The sequence below is a fragment of the Podarcis vaucheri genome (assembly GCF_965113315.1).
Source record: "Podarcis vaucheri genome assembly, chromosome: 5".
Classification (NCBI taxonomy): domain Eukaryota; kingdom Metazoa; phylum Chordata; class Lepidosauria; order Squamata; family Lacertidae; genus Podarcis; species Podarcis vaucheri.
The window spans coordinates 85,513,896-85,531,776 of NC_138763.1; the positions used below are offsets into that span (position 1 = coordinate 85,513,896).

Genomic DNA, 17,881 nt, shown 5'->3' on the forward strand with positions numbered 1-17,881 from the left:
AGGGTTCAATCAAACCCAATGCTCCCTGTTGGCATTCTGATAGGATAAGAATTCCATTTTGGGCACTTCATGTGTGTGTTTTTTAAAAAGGTAATGAGTACTAAAGCTTTTTGCACAGATCTACATTAAATGCAAGCCCAACGTGATTCATAAATAACGGGGCACTTCTGCAGTGGGTTGTATCCAGTGCTGCCACTTCAGTTGTGCCACAGAAATTTTGCGCTCTCTCCTGCACACCCTCATAATCTGCTCCAGATTTTGAAAATGTGCACGCACATTCTCTTTTCTCTTTTATTTCTTTTACCAGTTTTGGTTCAGATTAGTTTGTCTTTTTTGTTGTAATGTGAAAAGTTTTAATAAAACATTGTTTTTTTTAAAAAGCGAATTTGCACATACAAGTAAAGTAGAGTGGGGCAGAGCTCCATCACAGTATGCTGCCTTGGAACATGAGGCAAGATGTGACCTACCTCTTTCTTTGTGGTGTTGTCTTTTTAGGCTCCTTCATTAACATCTCCCAGATGATTGCTTGCGTAGGACAGCAGGCTATCAGTGGCTCACGCGTGCCTGACGGCTTTGAGAACCGATCCTTGCCTCATTTTAAGAAACATTCCAAGGTGAATAGCATTGCGGGACCTAAACAACCTTATGAAATGGGGAGGTGTGGGTTTCAATACTAAATGAAGACCAAATTTCTGGTGCGATGTAATGTCTGAGCGGTTCAAATCTTGACTGCTGTGAACTCACAGACTAGTTGGCTTTGAGAAAACCTCCCTCTCTGCTCCCCCACTCCTCCTTGCGCTTTGAGGATAATACAAATGACCTACCCCCATAGGGTTGCTACAAGGACCAAGACATGATAACGTGAAATAATTTGCTCTTAATTCAATTGAACAAGCTGAATCGTTTGCTTTAGACCACTGGAGTTTAACTCGGTAAGGATGTAACAGTTCCAGTGGGCAACTTGCCCAGATCTTGGTCTCTTCTCCCTCTCGCTCCTCTTGCTTCTCCCCAGCCGCAAGTTGGCAGGCATCAAATTTAGAGCATTCTCCTCCTCTGTGTTGCCCATTATAGCTAGTTCTCTTTCCCACTCCCCGGGAAGCAGAGAGGCCTGTGGCTTCTTGTACTGGAATTGGAATCCTCTAGAGCCAACCAGGAATTGGTGAACTAAAAGCAAGGCAGTTGGGGGGGGGGAGGGTACTGCCAGATATTCTGGACTCCATTCATCCTTCATTCTTGGCCATGCTGGCTTGGACCGATGAGAGCTGGAATCGAGCAACATCTCGATGGAGGGCCATCAGTTCTCCTTGGTGTAAGGAGTAAATACAAGACGTAAATGTTGGGAATCGGCCTGTGGCGAAGGAATTCCAAGAAGTTCAGCAATCACGCTGGATTGTTGCTATGGAAAGCAATTCTGTGAACAGCTGTTAGCCCGTAGGAAATATTTTGGTAAGAGTGGAGCTTTTACTATAGGATATTTTACTGTGTGCAAAAGGGCCACCCCTCCATCCTTTCTTGACCTCACTGGCACTCCTAGGAGATGAGTTCATTTTCTACAGCTGATAATTTCATCTGTTCATGCAGCACTTCTTGAAGAGATACAGATAATAGCTGTAAAGATAATAGCTATATTATCATACCTGTAATACTGTATTTTTCCATGTATAAGATGTTTTTTGTTTTGTTTTTTTGCTTAAAAACATTAGTCAAAAATTGGAGGTCGTCTTATACACAGATGGTGAATGCACAGGGGTTTGGGCTCTGCTAGCGCTGGCCATATTTCTTAATTTTGGATTAAAAAAAAATAAGGTAAAAGGGTAAAGGACCCCTGGACGGTTAAGTCCAGTCAAAGGCAACTATGGGTTTGTGGCACCCATCTCACTTTCAGGCTGAGGGAGCCGGCATTTGTCCACAGACACCTTTCCGGGTCATGTGCCCAGCATGACTAAACCACTTCTGGCGCAACGGAACACCATGATGGAAACCAAAGTGCATGGAAACACCATTTACCTTCCCTGCTGCAGCAGCATCTATTTATCTACTTGCACTGGTATGCTTTCGAAGTGCCAGGTTGGCAGAAGCTGGGATAGAGCAACGGGAGCTCGCTCCATCGCAGGGATTCAAACCACCAACCTTCCGATGAGCAAGCCCAAGAGGCTCAGTGGTTTAGACCACAACGCCACCCGCATCTCCCAAAAATAGGAGTTGCCTTATACATGGAAAAATACGGTATATGAAGTCTGAAGTCAGTGTTCTCATGGTTTGCATGTTTGTTTATTATCATTTCTATATAATTCACAAGGAGCTAAAGGTGGCATGTATGGTTCTCCAGCTCTTGCTTTATTCTCACAGCACCCCTGAGAGGTAGGTTGGAGTGAGAGACTGGCCCAACATCACCCGGGATGCTTCATAGTGTGCATCTTGGGTCTCCCTGGTCCTACTCTGACATTATTGGCTACTGCACCTCACTGACTCTGAGTGCATTTTCTACTGCAGCACATTTCAGGTCTTTTTCTCCCCTCTTACAGCTTCCAGCAGCGAAAGGTTTTGTTGCCAACAGCTTCTATTCTGGCTTGACGCCCACTGAGTTTTTCTTCCACACCATGGCTGGTCGAGAAGGCCTGGTTGATACTGCTGTAAAAACAGCTGAAACGGGATACATGCAGGTAACTTGGGGATACTTTGCTGTGGGAGGAGACCGTGTTAGTGTAGCAGAACACTCATGAGCAATTCCTACCCGTTACATGTAAAGGTTCGTTTTCCTTACCGAAGTCAAGAAAATAACTAGCATTCCTCTCCCAGTTTGTGGCCTCATTCTTCCTCAAGGTTCAATTCTGATGATGAAGAAGGAATCTTGTATCTCTAGAAATGTCTATACTACATCTCTAGAAAGATTCCTATATCTGTAGACGTATATTGTGATTGTAGGAAATTTTGTGGGTCTTCCCTTTATGTCCGATTTGTCTTTTTACCATGAGGGGCAGTCTTGCATAAACGGCAAACATTTATTGCAAGCTGTCTATATTCACCAGTGTTAATACACATGTAACGTGTTCGTGACTGGAAAGAAAAAGACCAGACTCCTTTCATTTTATCCATTTTTTCTGTCAGGTTGCTTGGAGTCAATTATTTCTATTTGCAGCTAACCAGCTAAGTAGTCATTTGGAAACCTGTGTGAGGTTGTTTCATATGAGAGGATTTTTGTCTCATCAGCTGAATTCTACCTAGCAAAGGAGCTCAAAACTCCAGATATCCCCCCACCAAAAAAACCGTCATACTTTAAAAGATGACTTGGTCCTGCCTTCATCCCTTCTACAGGCTTCAATGCTTAGAAATATGGGATGGGATGCATTTTTTTTCAAATAATCTGCTTTTTAAAAATTGAGACTTTGATAAAGAACATTTAATGAGATTTATCCAAGCCAAACCAGGCAGCAATACCTCAAGAATTGTACCTTGATTGCCTTTAGTGCAATATTAAGTGTTTGAAATGTTCCCTGAATAGATTCAAATGGAGGGGGACTTTCAGTGTACCGGACTGCGATGGTTCCTATTTATTACACCACGGGAGATATTTCCAGATCTGTAATGACTCTCAAAATGCAGCACAGTTGCTCATCCTGTGTTTGGCAGTGCGAATTGGCCACCCCACCCACATTTTAGAAGTTTTGTAATCTGCATTACTAGATAGGTCCTGAAGGAGTTGTCTTCCCTTGCTTCCCAGAGACGGCTGGTAAAATCCCTTGAAGATCTGTGCTCACAGTATGACCTGACTGTCAGGAGTTCTACCGGTGACATCATACAGTTCATTTATGGCGGAGATGGCTTAGATCCTGCAGCTATGGAGGGAAAAGATGAACCTCTGGAGTTCAAGCGTGTCCTGGACAACATCAGAGTAAGTTTAAAACGGTATCAATAAATGTCAACATACTACTGTAGCCTTATTAGACTTTACCGATTGGTGGACTCTGCGTTGCTCCCGGACGGGAGGAAGGAAGTCAAATGACACCGAGGGTTGGTTCAGAGAAAGAGTTCTTTATTTCTGCTCTCCGGAGCAGCAGAAAGGCACTCGCGTGGTCAGTCCACAGCAAGTCCAAAGAAATGAGAAATTTCATGCAGTATATATATCCTCCAGGCACCCTCTCCCCCTTCCCCAGGAATCCAGCCACGTCAGCTTGTACACACAGGTTGACATCACAGATGTTCCTGCTCCGGCACTCTTAACCATAAAAGGGATTTCCTTCCTGTACTCCTGACCATAAAAGGGTTTTCCTTCCTACACTCTTATCTTGGAGCAAGAGGTCACTAACTCCAAGAACACACTCTGTCGCTGGTCCCGGACTAGGTCTGTGCGTCAGAGTGTGGTCAGGACGTAAGATAAGACCTAGACATGTCATCCCTACTCCACTGGAACAGCCAAGGTCATTCCTTCACTACAAAGCTTGAAGGAAATCTTCCTGTTGGATTTTAGTGAATGGACCTTCCAGTCCTCGTTTCAGCACCTACCAATTAAATATGCTACAGAATTCTTAATCTTGTATCTGTTTTCTTTCATCTGACTTTGAGCTTGGATGACTCAGTTGGTTAGAGTGTGGGGCTACTGACGCCAATGTTGCAGGTTCGATTCCCTGTGTAGGACGGCTGCATATTTCTTCATTTCAGGGGCGTTGATCCTCAGGGTCCCTTCCAGCTGTACAATTATATGATTCTAATGGAGACTGGGGACCTTTGTAAGAATTGGGCTTTTTGCCCTAAATGATAGGATTTGATTAAAAAGCGGGAGGGGAGTTGGGCACATCCAGTTTGAAAGCGTATTAAATTGTCTGAAGGAATTAAATTGAAAAGGCGCTTGTAATGTGTCTGCGTACTACTTTGTTGTTTAAGGCAGTGTATCCAAGCCGAAGTGAGCCAGCACTTAGTAAAAATGAATTGGTGTTAACGGCTGAATCCATCATGAAGAAGAACGAATTCCTTTGCTGCCAGGACAGCTTCCTACAGGTGAGGTCTTTGCGTCGTTTTCTTTTTCACACGATCATTAGTCCTTTACAAACTGCTCTCTCCAGAACACAAAGCAGCACGATTCAGTAATCTTACCTGTTTTCTGCTTCGGTAGCACCACCTCAGTTGTTAAATAGACAGATTCTGGGTTGAAATGCAGGTGTTTGTGCTCTGCCTTCTGAGGAATTGTTTTTATTTGCCAGTTAGGAACTGATGAGGTGCCTAAATATTCACTTTTAAAGGCAGCACTTTCTTGTAAATATGAGACAGGACTCTGTTGCTTTGATTTTCCGTGACTGGCATAATTATTGGTTTGCAGTAGCAGGGATTTGGTTCAGAAAGTGCATTAACGTTTGCTTTCCTATGAATAGTTTATTTCAATAACAGCAAAATACCTATTACTTTGTTTTTTTCCTGTTCTTTCTTGAAGGCGTTTACTGAAACAGGTTATGCAGTGTACAATGAGGTAATTGTAGCATGTGTGTGCACTATGTAGAACTTTATAGCAGTGACGCTTCTGGAATTGAAACTGTTTTGTATTACTAAGCCCCAGTTCATATGTTCATTGGTGCTGGAACTTCCATCCACCACCTCCCTCTTGCCACCATTCTTGGACAGCCCTTTGGTTCCACTGCCAACCCCTCAGTTCCCCAACCTTTGGGATTCTCCCCGCAACACAAGGATCAATAAGGCACTGGACACACACCTTCCATGAACTTTCCTCCTTTCATCCATATCTAGTAATCCCTCTCCCTGAATGCTGTTCTGCTCTGCACCACCCAAGCCACTTCCCAGAGTCCCTGGGACTCCCATCTCACCCTCTAAAGTCCTGCTGTGTCAAGGAAAGTTTTTTGTGGACTACAAGAAGTAACTTCAGATTAATCAGGAAAAGCAGGAGAGGTTCACTGAATTGCAGCTGGAGAATCAGAGCCCCAATCTAAAAGATTTCAGTTTGCTTACCACAAGGTCCTGACAGGATTTGGGAGTCTGACTGATGAGGCTACTTCCCTATCAATATTGATCCATCAGCTGTTTGAGTCTATTTGATTCATATTTCTATGCCGCTTTTAATTCAAGTGAATCGAAAAACAGCCTACAAGCAATAAATAACAATAGCAAAATAGAACACCACAAACACATGTTTTGGAGGGCCACAAAGCTCATACGCTGCTTGATTGTAGGAAAAACCTCAAAGCAGTTTACAAAGAAGATAGAACAATGATATTATCACAGTAAAAGTTTACAACAGGCTTCCTCAACCTTGGCCCTCCAGATGTTTTGAGACTACAATTACCATCATCCCTGACCACTGGTCCTGCTAGCTAGGGATCATGGGCCAACAACATCTGGAGGGCCAAGGTTGAGGAAGCCTGGTTTACAACAATAATGTAAAACAGACAGAAAGTTAAGCAACAATAGATTAAAACAAAACTCTTAAGTAACTGGGTAGGCTTGTCTTACAAAGAATGTTTTTAGCAGGCACCAAAAAGAGCACAGTGCCTGCTTGATCTCACTAGGTTCAAGTTCAAGTTTCAAAGCATAGGTGTTGCCACACTAAACCATCGAGTTCTTACACTTGCAGAACAGGTATTCTGGGGCGCTTACTTGTAGGTGGTGCCAATTCTGCTGATCAGAGTGGTCAAGTAGACATATGTGGGTGCTCAGGTGATCTCGGAGATAAACTCTTCCCAAGTGGTTAAGGGCTTTATATGCTAATAGTAACACCTTGAACTCTGCCCGGTACTAAATCAGCAACCAGCGCAGATGTTCTACGTTGACAAGTCCTCATTCGTGTTAGCAACCGTACTGCAGCATTCTGCACTAGCTCCTGGATCAAGCGCAAGTGAAGCCACACATAGAATGTGTTGCAGCAATCCAGTCTGTCCCTTCAATGCCTCTGCTGTATATAATGTTGTACAGTGGTGCCTCAGGTTAAGTACTTAATTCGTTCCGGAGGTCCGTACTTAACCTGAAACTGTTCTTAACCTGAAGAACCACTTTAACTAATGGGGCCTCCTGCTGCTGCCGCCCTGCCGGAGCCCGATTTCTGTTCTCATCCTGAAGCAAAGTTCTTAACCTGAAGCACTATTTCTCGGTTAGCGGAGTCTGTAACCTGAAGTGTATGTAACCTGAAGCGTATGTAACCTGAGGTACCACTGTATTCATGTTGTTTTATTTTTAAAATTATTCAAATAGTCTGTACATGTAAGGGTCCCTGATGAATCCTCACCACATATACCTTATATTAAGGGAGCCTGCTCTTTTTATTTTGAGTTCTGCTTCCATCATTGTTTCCACGCAATACCTTACTCAGTTTTTAAAAAAAATCCCTCACACACTGTTGTTGGGTATATGTATGGGACAGACAGCTCAAGAATTTCATGTTTGAGAATTAAAGAGAATTCATTAATGCTTATTTACAACATAATATAATGGATTTGCTTATTGGTAGGCAGCAAAGTATTATACTATCAGATATCACTACCAATTGGAGAAAATAGTACATTAACTGTAACAGTGTTAGCGTTGCTTTAAGAAGATTCCCATGAACTTGTTCTAATCCTTACATGAAACCATTAACCAATTACCTGCTTATCTCCACCTCAGTTAGCTCACAAGTTTATTCAGAGGACTTCACTGGAAGTCTTCTCTCTGGTCAGGAATTTGCCAGTTGCTTGCTTGAGCCCTCCCGAAGGCTGATGCTGGAGGTTTCTTCTCTCTTTTGGACCTCCTTAGCTTCTGCCTCCAGTGATTTCAGCTCTGGCATGAGCTTCTCACTCTTCCTCCTCCCCAACTGTTGCTGCTATTTCTCTCAGGCTCTCTCTCTCCAGGCTTCCTCTTCCTCCTTCAGAGTCACTTCTTGACTCAGCTTCCACAACTGAACCCCCCAAAGAGTGTGGCAGGGCCGGCCCGCCCATGAGGCAGGCTGAAGCAGCTGCCTTGGGCATCAGAATCCCAAGAGGTGGTGCCCACCTCGGCCACCAGTGGAGAAGCTGATTCCGGCGAAACATCGCCGAAATCTCAGGAGATCTCGTGTGCTCCGTGAGATCTCACTGCAACCCATCGCTGCTTCACAGGTGCCACCACACAAGCCAGGTGAGGGGCGCTTCGGCAGTGGGACACCACCATCCCGTTTTGCCTCAGGCGGCAAAACGCAACAGGTCCCATCCCCCCGAGTGCTGAATCTGCTTCCACATTCCACACCAGCTAGAACTCTCCAACCCATGTATTCACACTGAAATTCTGAATGCTCATTGGCCTATAACTGTGGACCGTTGTTGGGAAGGAATTTTCACAAAGGGACCAATCATAAACAGACTTATTTTGGATGCTCCTGCCTGATGCATAAAGGTTGAGGTGCAGTGATTAATTGAAACCTCACATTTTACATAGTTACCGCCCCTTAGCAACACTGACAGTTCTAACTGCCACTTGGCAGACTGTCAGCTGAACTCGCATATAATGTTTACCTTTCTAGCCAAGAGTAAATGGCTGGTGTTTTCCCCCTCTTTGTGCATTTAGAATTTTCATACTTTGTGTGTGTCCCTATTATCACAGTATTCTTGCATTTAGAGAGTTTGGATTTGATATCCCGCCTTTCACCCCCTTTAAGGAGTCTCAAGGGTTAAGTGGGTGGCGCTGTGGGCTAAAGCCTCAGCGCCTAGGGCTTGCCGATCGAAAGGTCGGCGGTTCGAATCCCCGCGGCGGGGTGCGCTCCCGCTGCTCGGTCCCAGCGCCTGCCAACCTAGCAGTTCGAAAGCACCCCCGGGGGCAAGTAGATAAATAGGTACCGCTTACCAGCGGGAAGGTAAACGGCGTTCCGTGTGTGGCTCTGGCTCGCCAGAGCAGCGTTGTCACGCTGGCCACGTGACCCGGAAGTGTCTCTGGACAGCGCTGGCCCCCGGCCTCTAGATGTGAGATGGGCGCACAAACCCCAGAGTCTGTCAAGACTGGCCCGTTCGGGCAGGGGTACCTTTACCTTTACCTTTAAGGAGTCTCAAAGCGGCTAACATTCTCCTTTCCCTTCCTCCCCCACAACAAACACTCTGTGAGGTGAGTGGGGCTGAGAGACTTCAGAGAAGTGTGACTGGCCCAAGGTCACCCAGCAGCTGCATGTGGGGGAGCGGAGACGCGAACCCGGCTCCCCAGATTACTACCGCTCTTAACCACTACACCACACTGGCTCTATTTAAACTACCTCATCAAAAATGTAGTTTCTTCACAACAGGTGACAGCAGAGGTACCAAAAAAAAAACCCAGACAAGAGAGTGAAACCCCAATAGAATAGCTGCAAACTATTCTCAGCAGTTGCTGAGGGAACCGAGTGGTGATGGCCTTATCGTGTCAGTCAGTGGGGGGCATTTCTAAGTCTCCACTGTTGCTAGGCTAACTTTAAATTACCGTATTTTTTGCTCTATAACACGCACCTTACCATAACACGCACGTAGTTTTTAGAGGGTGAAAACAAGAAAAAAATATTCTAAACGAAACAGTGGATGTATGATTTTTGTGGTTCATGCTGTGGCCACAGACATGTGATCTGACGGTGAGTTTGGGGTAGCCCAATGCAAAAATCCTGAGGATCCATGTGGAGCCATGCTTTGTAACCACATGGGGTGTGTGGAGAAGGATGCGGCTAATAATGCAGGCGAGGGGTCTATGGGGGGAAGGAACACGCATGGGGTGTGTGGAAAAGGAGCTTTTCGGCGAGCTGAGGGGGGAGGGAAAGAGCACTGTTGCTTTAAAGGAGCCAACCGGACAGCAGCCACTTACAGCAGTGTAAGCAGCTCCTTTCCTCTCCCGCTTTGCTCCTTCTCTCCCTCTTTTCTGCTTTAAGCAGCTAATGGCGAATCCCCTGCAACCCAAATCCTGCTCAGCGGATCAGCTGAGACGCTGGGAGAATCGTAATTTCCCCCTCTCCCTCATCTCGTGCCCTCCTGTCCCCAGCAGCCTTTTAAAAAACTTTTTTACTGGTTTTCACTGCGCTCGTGGCTCAGAGCCCTCCTGTGCCCTGCCGTCCCTCTGCAGCCTCATTGCTCCGTTTAGAGAGCGCACGGACCTTTGCTAGCTGAGGCTGCAGCAGCTGTTGCTGGCTACGAGGCGCTTTTTCCAGCTCGCTATGGCTCCCGTCTGTCCCTCTTCCCATGTAAGCGGCTGCTGCCCGCTTTGCTGCCATGGCTCTCCTTCCCTCCCTCCTCCCCAGCTCCTCCCCCTCCTCCTGGCTGTAAAGCAAGCAAAGCTAGAGCCGCGCAAAGCGGGACAGAAGCCCTGCAAGCGGCTCCCGCTTTGCTTGACTGACTGCAGCCATGGCTCCGGTCGAGTGCATTCGCTCCATAACACGCACAGGCATTTTCCCTCACTTTCTAGGAGCAAAAAAGTGCATGTTTTGGAGTGAAAATTACGGTACATTTTCTGAAACTACAGTAGATGCAGCAGTTATACTTGCTCCTCTACTTTTTGAATATGTACCATATTTTTCGCTCTATAAGACGCACATTTTCCCCTCCAAAAATTAAGGGGAAATGTGTGTGCGTCTTATGGAGCGAATGCAGGCTCCTTGGCTTCAGTGATAGCAACGCCAAGCCTCCGAAGCGCAGTGGGAGCGCTCCCGCTGCGCTCCGGAGGCTTCAGGTTCCTTTCACTGAAGCCTGGAGAGCAAGACTCTCCTGGCTTCAGCGAAAGGAACCCCAAGCCTCCGGAGCGCAGCGGGAACTCCCACCGCGCTCCGGAGGCTTCAGGTTGCCTTCACTGAAGCCTGGAGAGCGAGAGGGGTCAGTGTGCACCAACCCCTCTCGCTCTCCAGGCTTCAAAGATAGCCGCCTGAAGCCTCCGGAGTGCAGCCGGAGCTCCCACTGCACTCCGGAGGCTTCGGGTTCCTTTCGCTGAAGGGTAGGTGCCCCTTCAGCTAAGGCACAGTGCCCCTTCAGCTAAGCAGGAGGAGAAATGGAAGGGGCTCCGTTTCTCCTGCCGCTTCGCTGAAGGGGCGCTGCGCAGAGAGGGGGATATTTTTTTTTCTTGTTCTCCCCCTCTAAAACAAGGTGCATCCTATGGTCGGGTGTGTCCTATAGAGCGAAAAATACGGTAATTGAGTGAACTTATGGGTCTGACATTGAAATCTGAGGACATTCTCCATTGTAGCAGAGGTCAACGTTTTGTCCTATGGGAAACATTCCTGGTTGTTGACAAGGTATATTGAAACAATAATGAGCCAGGGAAAGCCTGCTTTTTTCTTCTTCGTGGAATGGCTGTCTTTTGCAAGAACTCCGAAACTTGGTTTCTACAAGTGCCTGGGGTTGCCACTGCCATTACGGGCAAAGCACAATATGCACATGCTCCCTTGAACTTGAGTACTACTTTGGCATAGCAGACACTGTAAACTCTCTTTTCGCAGCCCTCTGGATTGCAGCCTAACTGCTGAAATGTATTTTGACCCTCTTCGGATCTTGCTCTGTTGCACTGCTACTTGTCTGTTAGCTCAGAAAATAACTCGGTGCAAAAGAACGCATTTCACTGTGACTTTCACTGGCTTTGGTAGTGCCTTTTCAAAGACAATCATTTAGTATCCTGTTGACGGAAGACTTTCTGGGGTAGTCTGCCTTACAACAGGGTGGTGGTTAGATTGAAAATGCATGCAAAGTGCTTTATACAATTAATGGCGGAATGGGGGAGTACATAAATAATGGAGTACATGTTTTAATGTTCATTTTGTAACACTAACCAGTCCTGTATATTAGCAGGGATCATTAATGTAATGATAAGCTGAGAGAGAACTGGCCCTTAAAAAAAAAAAAGACACAATTTCATAACCCACATTGGCTAAAAAAGCATCAGAGCTTCAGACTGGAGGTCCATGTTGTCCTGTGTCCTGCTTCCCACTGTGATTTAATCCACTGCCTCCAGGAAGCCCCCAAGCAGAGCATGAAGGCAACAGGCCAATCCTATTACCCCTCATCAGCACTTATTCACTGACATACCACCTCTGAATTTGGAGGCTGCATATAGAAAGTCTTGCTAGAAGCCACTGATGCTCTTAAAAACCATGATTCCCCCCCCCTTCCCCTTTCAATTCTATCTTAAGCTAGCAGCCAAATGAATATTGCCTGGCCCAAATCAGGATGTTCCTGAGTTCTCGTAGTTAGTTTATTAAATTCATGCATTACTTCCCACAGTGGACAATCCTGAAGCATTTTAAAGGAGTAACATACAGGGATGCAGTGGAAAATACACACAGTTGTATCCAAAGCAAGACTAGTGAACATTCCATCAGCTCAAGGATTTCTGCTTGCACAACGAAACGTCCACTCTCTCTTCCCCCAGCTTGTTATGGGATTCCCCTGGCTCTATGGAGCAGATTTGGGGAGGGTGCAAGGTTGTGGGGTGCAGGGAGATGTGTGGGGAAAGTCCCTTTGTGCAATCTGAAATCCTTGCGCCGACAGGACACATACGTTGACTACTGCCTCTAAACATGGTAACAACATAATTAGAGCAAAATATCTAGTCATTGGTGCAACCCAAATGCCCAGAAAATCAGAAAGGTTGTTACCTGGCACCAAAATAGCGACAGAGTTGGCACCAAGCAGGTCTCCCTGGGGAGAGCATGCGATACACCGGGAGCTACTACAGAAAAAGCCTGTTCTTTGGACCCTTTATGTAGGTGGCAAAGAGAGAAGAGCCTCAAAGGACGATCTTGGGGTTCAGTCAGGTTAGAGAAGCTCCTCCAAACACACCTTCTTATCTCTTGCTCCTTTCTGGTGTCCTCCCCCTCCGCCAGTCCCACTGAATTTTGTGCATCTGCTTTTTGCATTCTGTTAATACAGGTTCCCAGGTCTCTGTATGTTAGAGAAATCTTGGCATAAGAGAAATATTCCAGAATCTCCTCCTCCTTCTTTCCCTGCCTCTCTCAGCTTTGTGAGATGTATATAGTCAGAAAAGTTCCCAAGATTCTAGCAGAGAGAACATCTGTAATCACTTTATTGCTCCTTGGCAGGTAGCTATTTCAACTGCTTTCCAAAAGCAACTTGAAGTGTGCAGTTGTGGCATGAAATGCATTTTTGAGTCCCCTTTATGCTTTACGGCTTTCTTACTAATGCAAAATACTGCCAGATGTTTATAAGCTAAGAGTCTCCATATCAGCCGGGCTGCAGAATATAAGGCGGAGAAGCCTTAAAACGTGCATTTTATTTTATTTTTTGCTGTTGTTGCAGGAAATTAAAAAATTCATCAAAGCTATGTCCGAGAAGATCAAGAAAACCAGGGACAAGTATGGCATTAATGACAACGGCACAACAGAGGTAACGTTGCTTGTGGGTTGTGTGCTAATTCCATACCCTTTAACAGATGAAGATAGGGGCACTATTTTTTGCATGTAAGCTTGTGTAATACACCCTTAATTCCCATACAGTGGTACCTCTGGTTACGTACTTAATTTGTTCTGGAGGTCCGTTCTTAACCTGAAACTGTTCTTAACCTGAAGCACCACTTTATCTAATGGGGCCTCCTGCTGCTGTCGCGCCGCCGGAGCACCATTTCTGTTCTCATCCTGAAGCAAAGTTCTTAACCCGAGGTACTATTCCTGGGTTAGCAGAGTCTGTAACCTGAAGCGTATGTAACCCGAGGTACCACTGTACCTGGTATCTCTGCCAGAGCTGCCCATTCCCACTGTCATTTCATAATGCTGGACAAAGTGTTGCTGGACAAAGTGTTGCACAAAAACCCAACCCTTAAAGTTTAACCTCCAATGATTCTAGATATATGTACTGAATAACAGCTGCGGCTTAAACATATTCCATAACTTATTATCTCGCTTACTGCAGGGAAGGGGGGAACAGAAGTGAATGTCACTGTTGGTTTTTTCCTCTGTGTTTTCATATTGTGCACTAGGGGAATGCATAATACATGCCCTGTCTATTGAATTCAATTCCTAACTGTTCTGGCTCTTTATTGCTTCAGCCGTATGTTTTGTACCAATTGGACCGGATTACTCCAACCCAGCTGGAGAAGTTTCTCGAGACCTGTAGAGAGAAGTATATGAGGTATGGATAATTCCCTCCCCCCCCCCCCCCCCGGGTAGGAGTGAATGTCATTTGAACAGATTTAGCCAAATCTGATTATAAGTCGGTGAGAAACTGGTAGAAAGTGAGTGAGAAACTGATAAGTCGGTGAGAAACTGATAGAAAGTATTCTCCTCTTGGGCAGAACTTAGGAGGTCTGAAGCGGGAGGCAAGTTTTAGCCAAAGTTCAGTTTCTCCCTCAGATGTTTGTCTCAGTGTCAATATAGCTAAAAAGAAAAGTAGTAATGAATCTGCAATTGTTACATGATTCATGCTAGTATGGCAATGACCAGCTTCCCTCAGATTGATTGTAAAGTTGCCCATCTCCCCTGATACATAGTTAAATTCCTTGCATACTTACTACAGTGGTACCTCAGGTTAAGTACTTAATTCATTCCGGAGGTCCGTACTTAACCTGAAACTGTTCTTAACCTGAAGCACCACTTTAACTAATGGGGCCTCCTGCTCCTGCTGCTGCCGCGCTACTGGAGCACGATTTCTGTTCTCATCGTGAAGCAAAGTTCTTAATCTGAAGCACTATTTCTGGGTTAGCAGAGTCTGTAACCTGAAGCGTATGTAACCCAAGGTACCACTGTATTTCCCCAAACCTAAAAAGCATTGCAGCTTCCCAGACTAAAGGATCATCCCTTTCCTCCCCACCCCCCACCCACAATTACATTGTTCTGGGGTTTCTCCCAACCCCCAGAGCCATGGGGGGGGGAGTGGAAGGGGGAAGCCCCATTGCAGAAGCCCTCACGCAAGATTCAATCAGTATTATATTTTGGGCATAATTCATGTTCTTGTGGAGCCACAATGATTTCTATTTTCCGGATGCCCTGTGATCATATTGTAAAGTAGTTGTGTCCTGTATTACAAATCAAGCATTGCTGGGAGTTGTTTTGTTTTGTTTCCCAATGTATTTCTTACCAGTAAAAAAATTGGGCAGTTTTTTCCTCTGAAAGTGCATCCCAGAGAAAAAAAGTTTGAGAACCGCTGCGTTAGGTGAATCCACCTTCACCCCACCCACCCGCCGTAATTTTTTGTACTTATGATTTCTCCAGTAGTAAGAAGCACACATTTTAGTCCTTGCAGTCAAACAAAATATAAATGCAAGCACCTGAGATTTCCCAGTAATACTACTACTGAAACTAAGGGTATTATATAGCAGGACATTTCCTGGATGACATTCAAATTTATTATTATTACAGTATATATTTAAACAAATGTTATTACATTGGATGCTTGAATTGGATTGAACAGTAATTATGAAACACAACAATTGCAGAGATGGTGGTCCTGCTGCCCTCTAGATCAGGCATCCCCAAACTCGGCCCTCCAGATGTTTTAGGACTACAATTCCCATCATCCCTGACCACTGGTCCTGTTAGCTAGGGATGATGGGAGTTGTAGTCCCAAACATCTGGAGGGCCGAGTTTGGGGATGCCTGCTCTAGGTGCTGCTGCAATGCAGCTCCAATAATCCCTGATCATTGGCAGTGTTAATCGGAGTTGAAGTCCATTAACATCTGGAGGGCCTCAGTTTCCCCATCTCTGCATTGCAGTGAAACGCTATAAATAGTCTTGCCTTTGGATGCGCTGATTGCCTTCCACCAGGTGGTAGCAAACTCGGAAGGCTCCAGATTACGAAACGGAAGGAGATCTGAAATTATCCTGGGCCTCAAGTTCTCCAACTATGGACGGCTGCTGCATTAACTAATAATAAATCCCACTAAGCAAACTATTAAGTTTAAGCATGTTGTGCCTATGGTTTCTCGGTCATTTAGGTTTTGAAATAGGAGGTATACTGTATAAGAATAATGCTTGTTTTAAATGTCTGTGCTAGCTTTTAGCCCATAACAACATAAAAGCAACTTCTATGAGGAACAGCAGCACTAAAATCATATTGAAAATGTATTGCAGAAGCAGCAAAGGGGCACATAAAACACTGAATTGCGAATGAATTGACTTGTGTATAAGATCACCAAAAAACAGGACTATTGGGAGAAGCAATTTCCCTTCCCAGCCCTCATGGAGTGGATATTTTGGGGTGGGTTGATTCCACACACACACACACACACACACACACACACCAATCTAAATATTCTGTCTCGGCATCAGCGGAAAGGAAGTTGCCTTTGTTTCCGAACTGCCTTTATCCTGAATCTTGACATTGGTTTGGAGAAGGCTGAGGCTTTTTTTATACTGGAAGAAGACAGTACTAGTCTTGAGGCTGTTACTGCTCTGTGAGTTGATTTGCTTTATGTAGAGAAGGTCCATAATATGCCGTAGGATTGTTTCGCTGGGATTTAACGAAGGGTGACAGCTGTCCTCTGATCTTCTACTTGCTTCGTTGCATAAGGTCTCTCGCTAAGCATATTGCTGCTGTGACTCTGTGCATCTTGGAGCCTTAGCTTTGCCCTGCCAGATGAGGATGGTTAACAAATGGGATTTAAAATAATTGTTTGATGTTGACCTCCTTGGCTGAGATCACTTAGCCTGTGCACAAGAAAACGACAGTGCTGATAATATTCATTGGGCTATTCACATCGGGGCTGGTCCAGTGACCTTGGTAAGGGCACCAATTGAATCTCATCTACCAAATGAACTCATGTTGATATAATAAGACACCTTTTTCATGTCATGGGGTTCATAGCCTTGATGCTTCTAGTGTTCACTGTCTCCGTATTGTCATTTGCTGTCAAATGGTTGATATGTTTTATTATAGGGTAAAAAAACATTTTGTCTGCCTTTGAAGGCATTTCAGAATAGGGTAATTATATATAGGAGACCCTGATTGTTGCTGGAGGAGCTGAAGGATGTTCACAGATTTATCTGGGCAGCCAATTTTCAGAAAGACAGTCCACAGAGCATTACGATTTACATTGTCGAAGCCCTTTGTCAGATCAAAAAATGCCATATACAGGGGCTGGTTTTGCTCTCTGCATTTTTCTTGAAGCTGTTGAGCAGTGAAAATCATGTCCACTGTCCCCCTAGAAAGCCGAAAACCATTCTGGGATTCAGGAAGGGTAGACTTGGATATTGTTAGGAGGCAGTTTGCTAAGATCCTTGCAAGAATTTTGCTGGGCGCAGCTAATAAAGAGATACCTTGATAGTTTCCGCAATCCATTCTATCACCTTTTTTAAAGAGGTTGATAATTTTGGCATCCCTAAAGTCTGCTGGGATCTCTTCTCTCTCCCAGATTTTTTCAATGAACTTGTGAAGTTGTTGTGTAAATTCAATTCCACCCACTTTGGAGACTTTGGCAGGTATCCCATCAGGTCCGCTGGCTTTGTTGTTTTCCATTTGGTTAATAGCTGTACACAACTCTCCCAGATTTGGAGATACTGCAAGCTCATCTCTCACTTGTTTTTGCGGAATTTGTGAGAGGACCTCAGCAGCTACGAGGGGGTTGCGGTTAAGGAGATGTTGATAATGTTCTTTCCAGCACAGTGCAATAGCTTACCGTATTTTTCGTCCTATAAGGCGCACCGGCCCATAGGACGCACCTCATTTTTTTGGGGGGGGGAAATGAATTTTAAAAAATTATTTCCCCCCCCCAGCCCTGGCTGCCGCCCCAAGCCTTGCGCTCACCTGCCCGAAGCAGGGGAAGCCCTCCGGAGGGCTTCCCCTGCTTCGGGCGACAGGCTGCCGCCCCAAGCCTCGCGCACCCGGTGGGACCTCCTGCCGGGTGTGCGAGGCTTGCAGACACTCGCCCGAAGCAGGGGGAGCCCTCCGGAGGGCTCCCCGTGCTTCGGGCGATAGGCTGCCGCCCCAAGCCTCGCGCATCCGGTGGGACCTCCTGCCGGGCGCGCGAGGCTTGCAGGCATTCATCCCAT

The 17,881-nt window shown here is 45.6% G+C and overlaps 1 protein-coding gene across 2 annotated transcripts in view; it reads left to right on the forward strand.

Moving 5' to 3' along the window:
• The window catches only part of POLR3A (RNA polymerase III subunit A), a 59,682-nt gene that overhangs the window by 27,951 nt on the left and 13,850 nt on the right, over positions 1–17,881 (forward strand). The window contains exons 18-24 of one of the 2 annotated variants that reach the window (XM_082225117.1): positions 496–614; positions 2,526–2,663; positions 3,722–3,892; positions 4,882–4,995; positions 5,426–5,461; positions 13,200–13,286; positions 13,945–14,027. In XM_082225117.1, coding sequence (XP_082081243.1) covers positions 496–614; positions 2,526–2,663; positions 3,722–3,892; positions 4,882–4,995; positions 5,426–5,461; positions 13,200–13,286; positions 13,945–14,027 — 748 coding nt within the window. The remainder of the gene's footprint in view (positions 1–495; positions 615–2,525; positions 2,664–3,721; positions 3,893–4,881; positions 4,996–5,425; positions 5,462–13,199; positions 13,287–13,944; positions 14,028–17,881) is intronic. The other variant, XM_082225118.1, reaches the window with a different exon arrangement.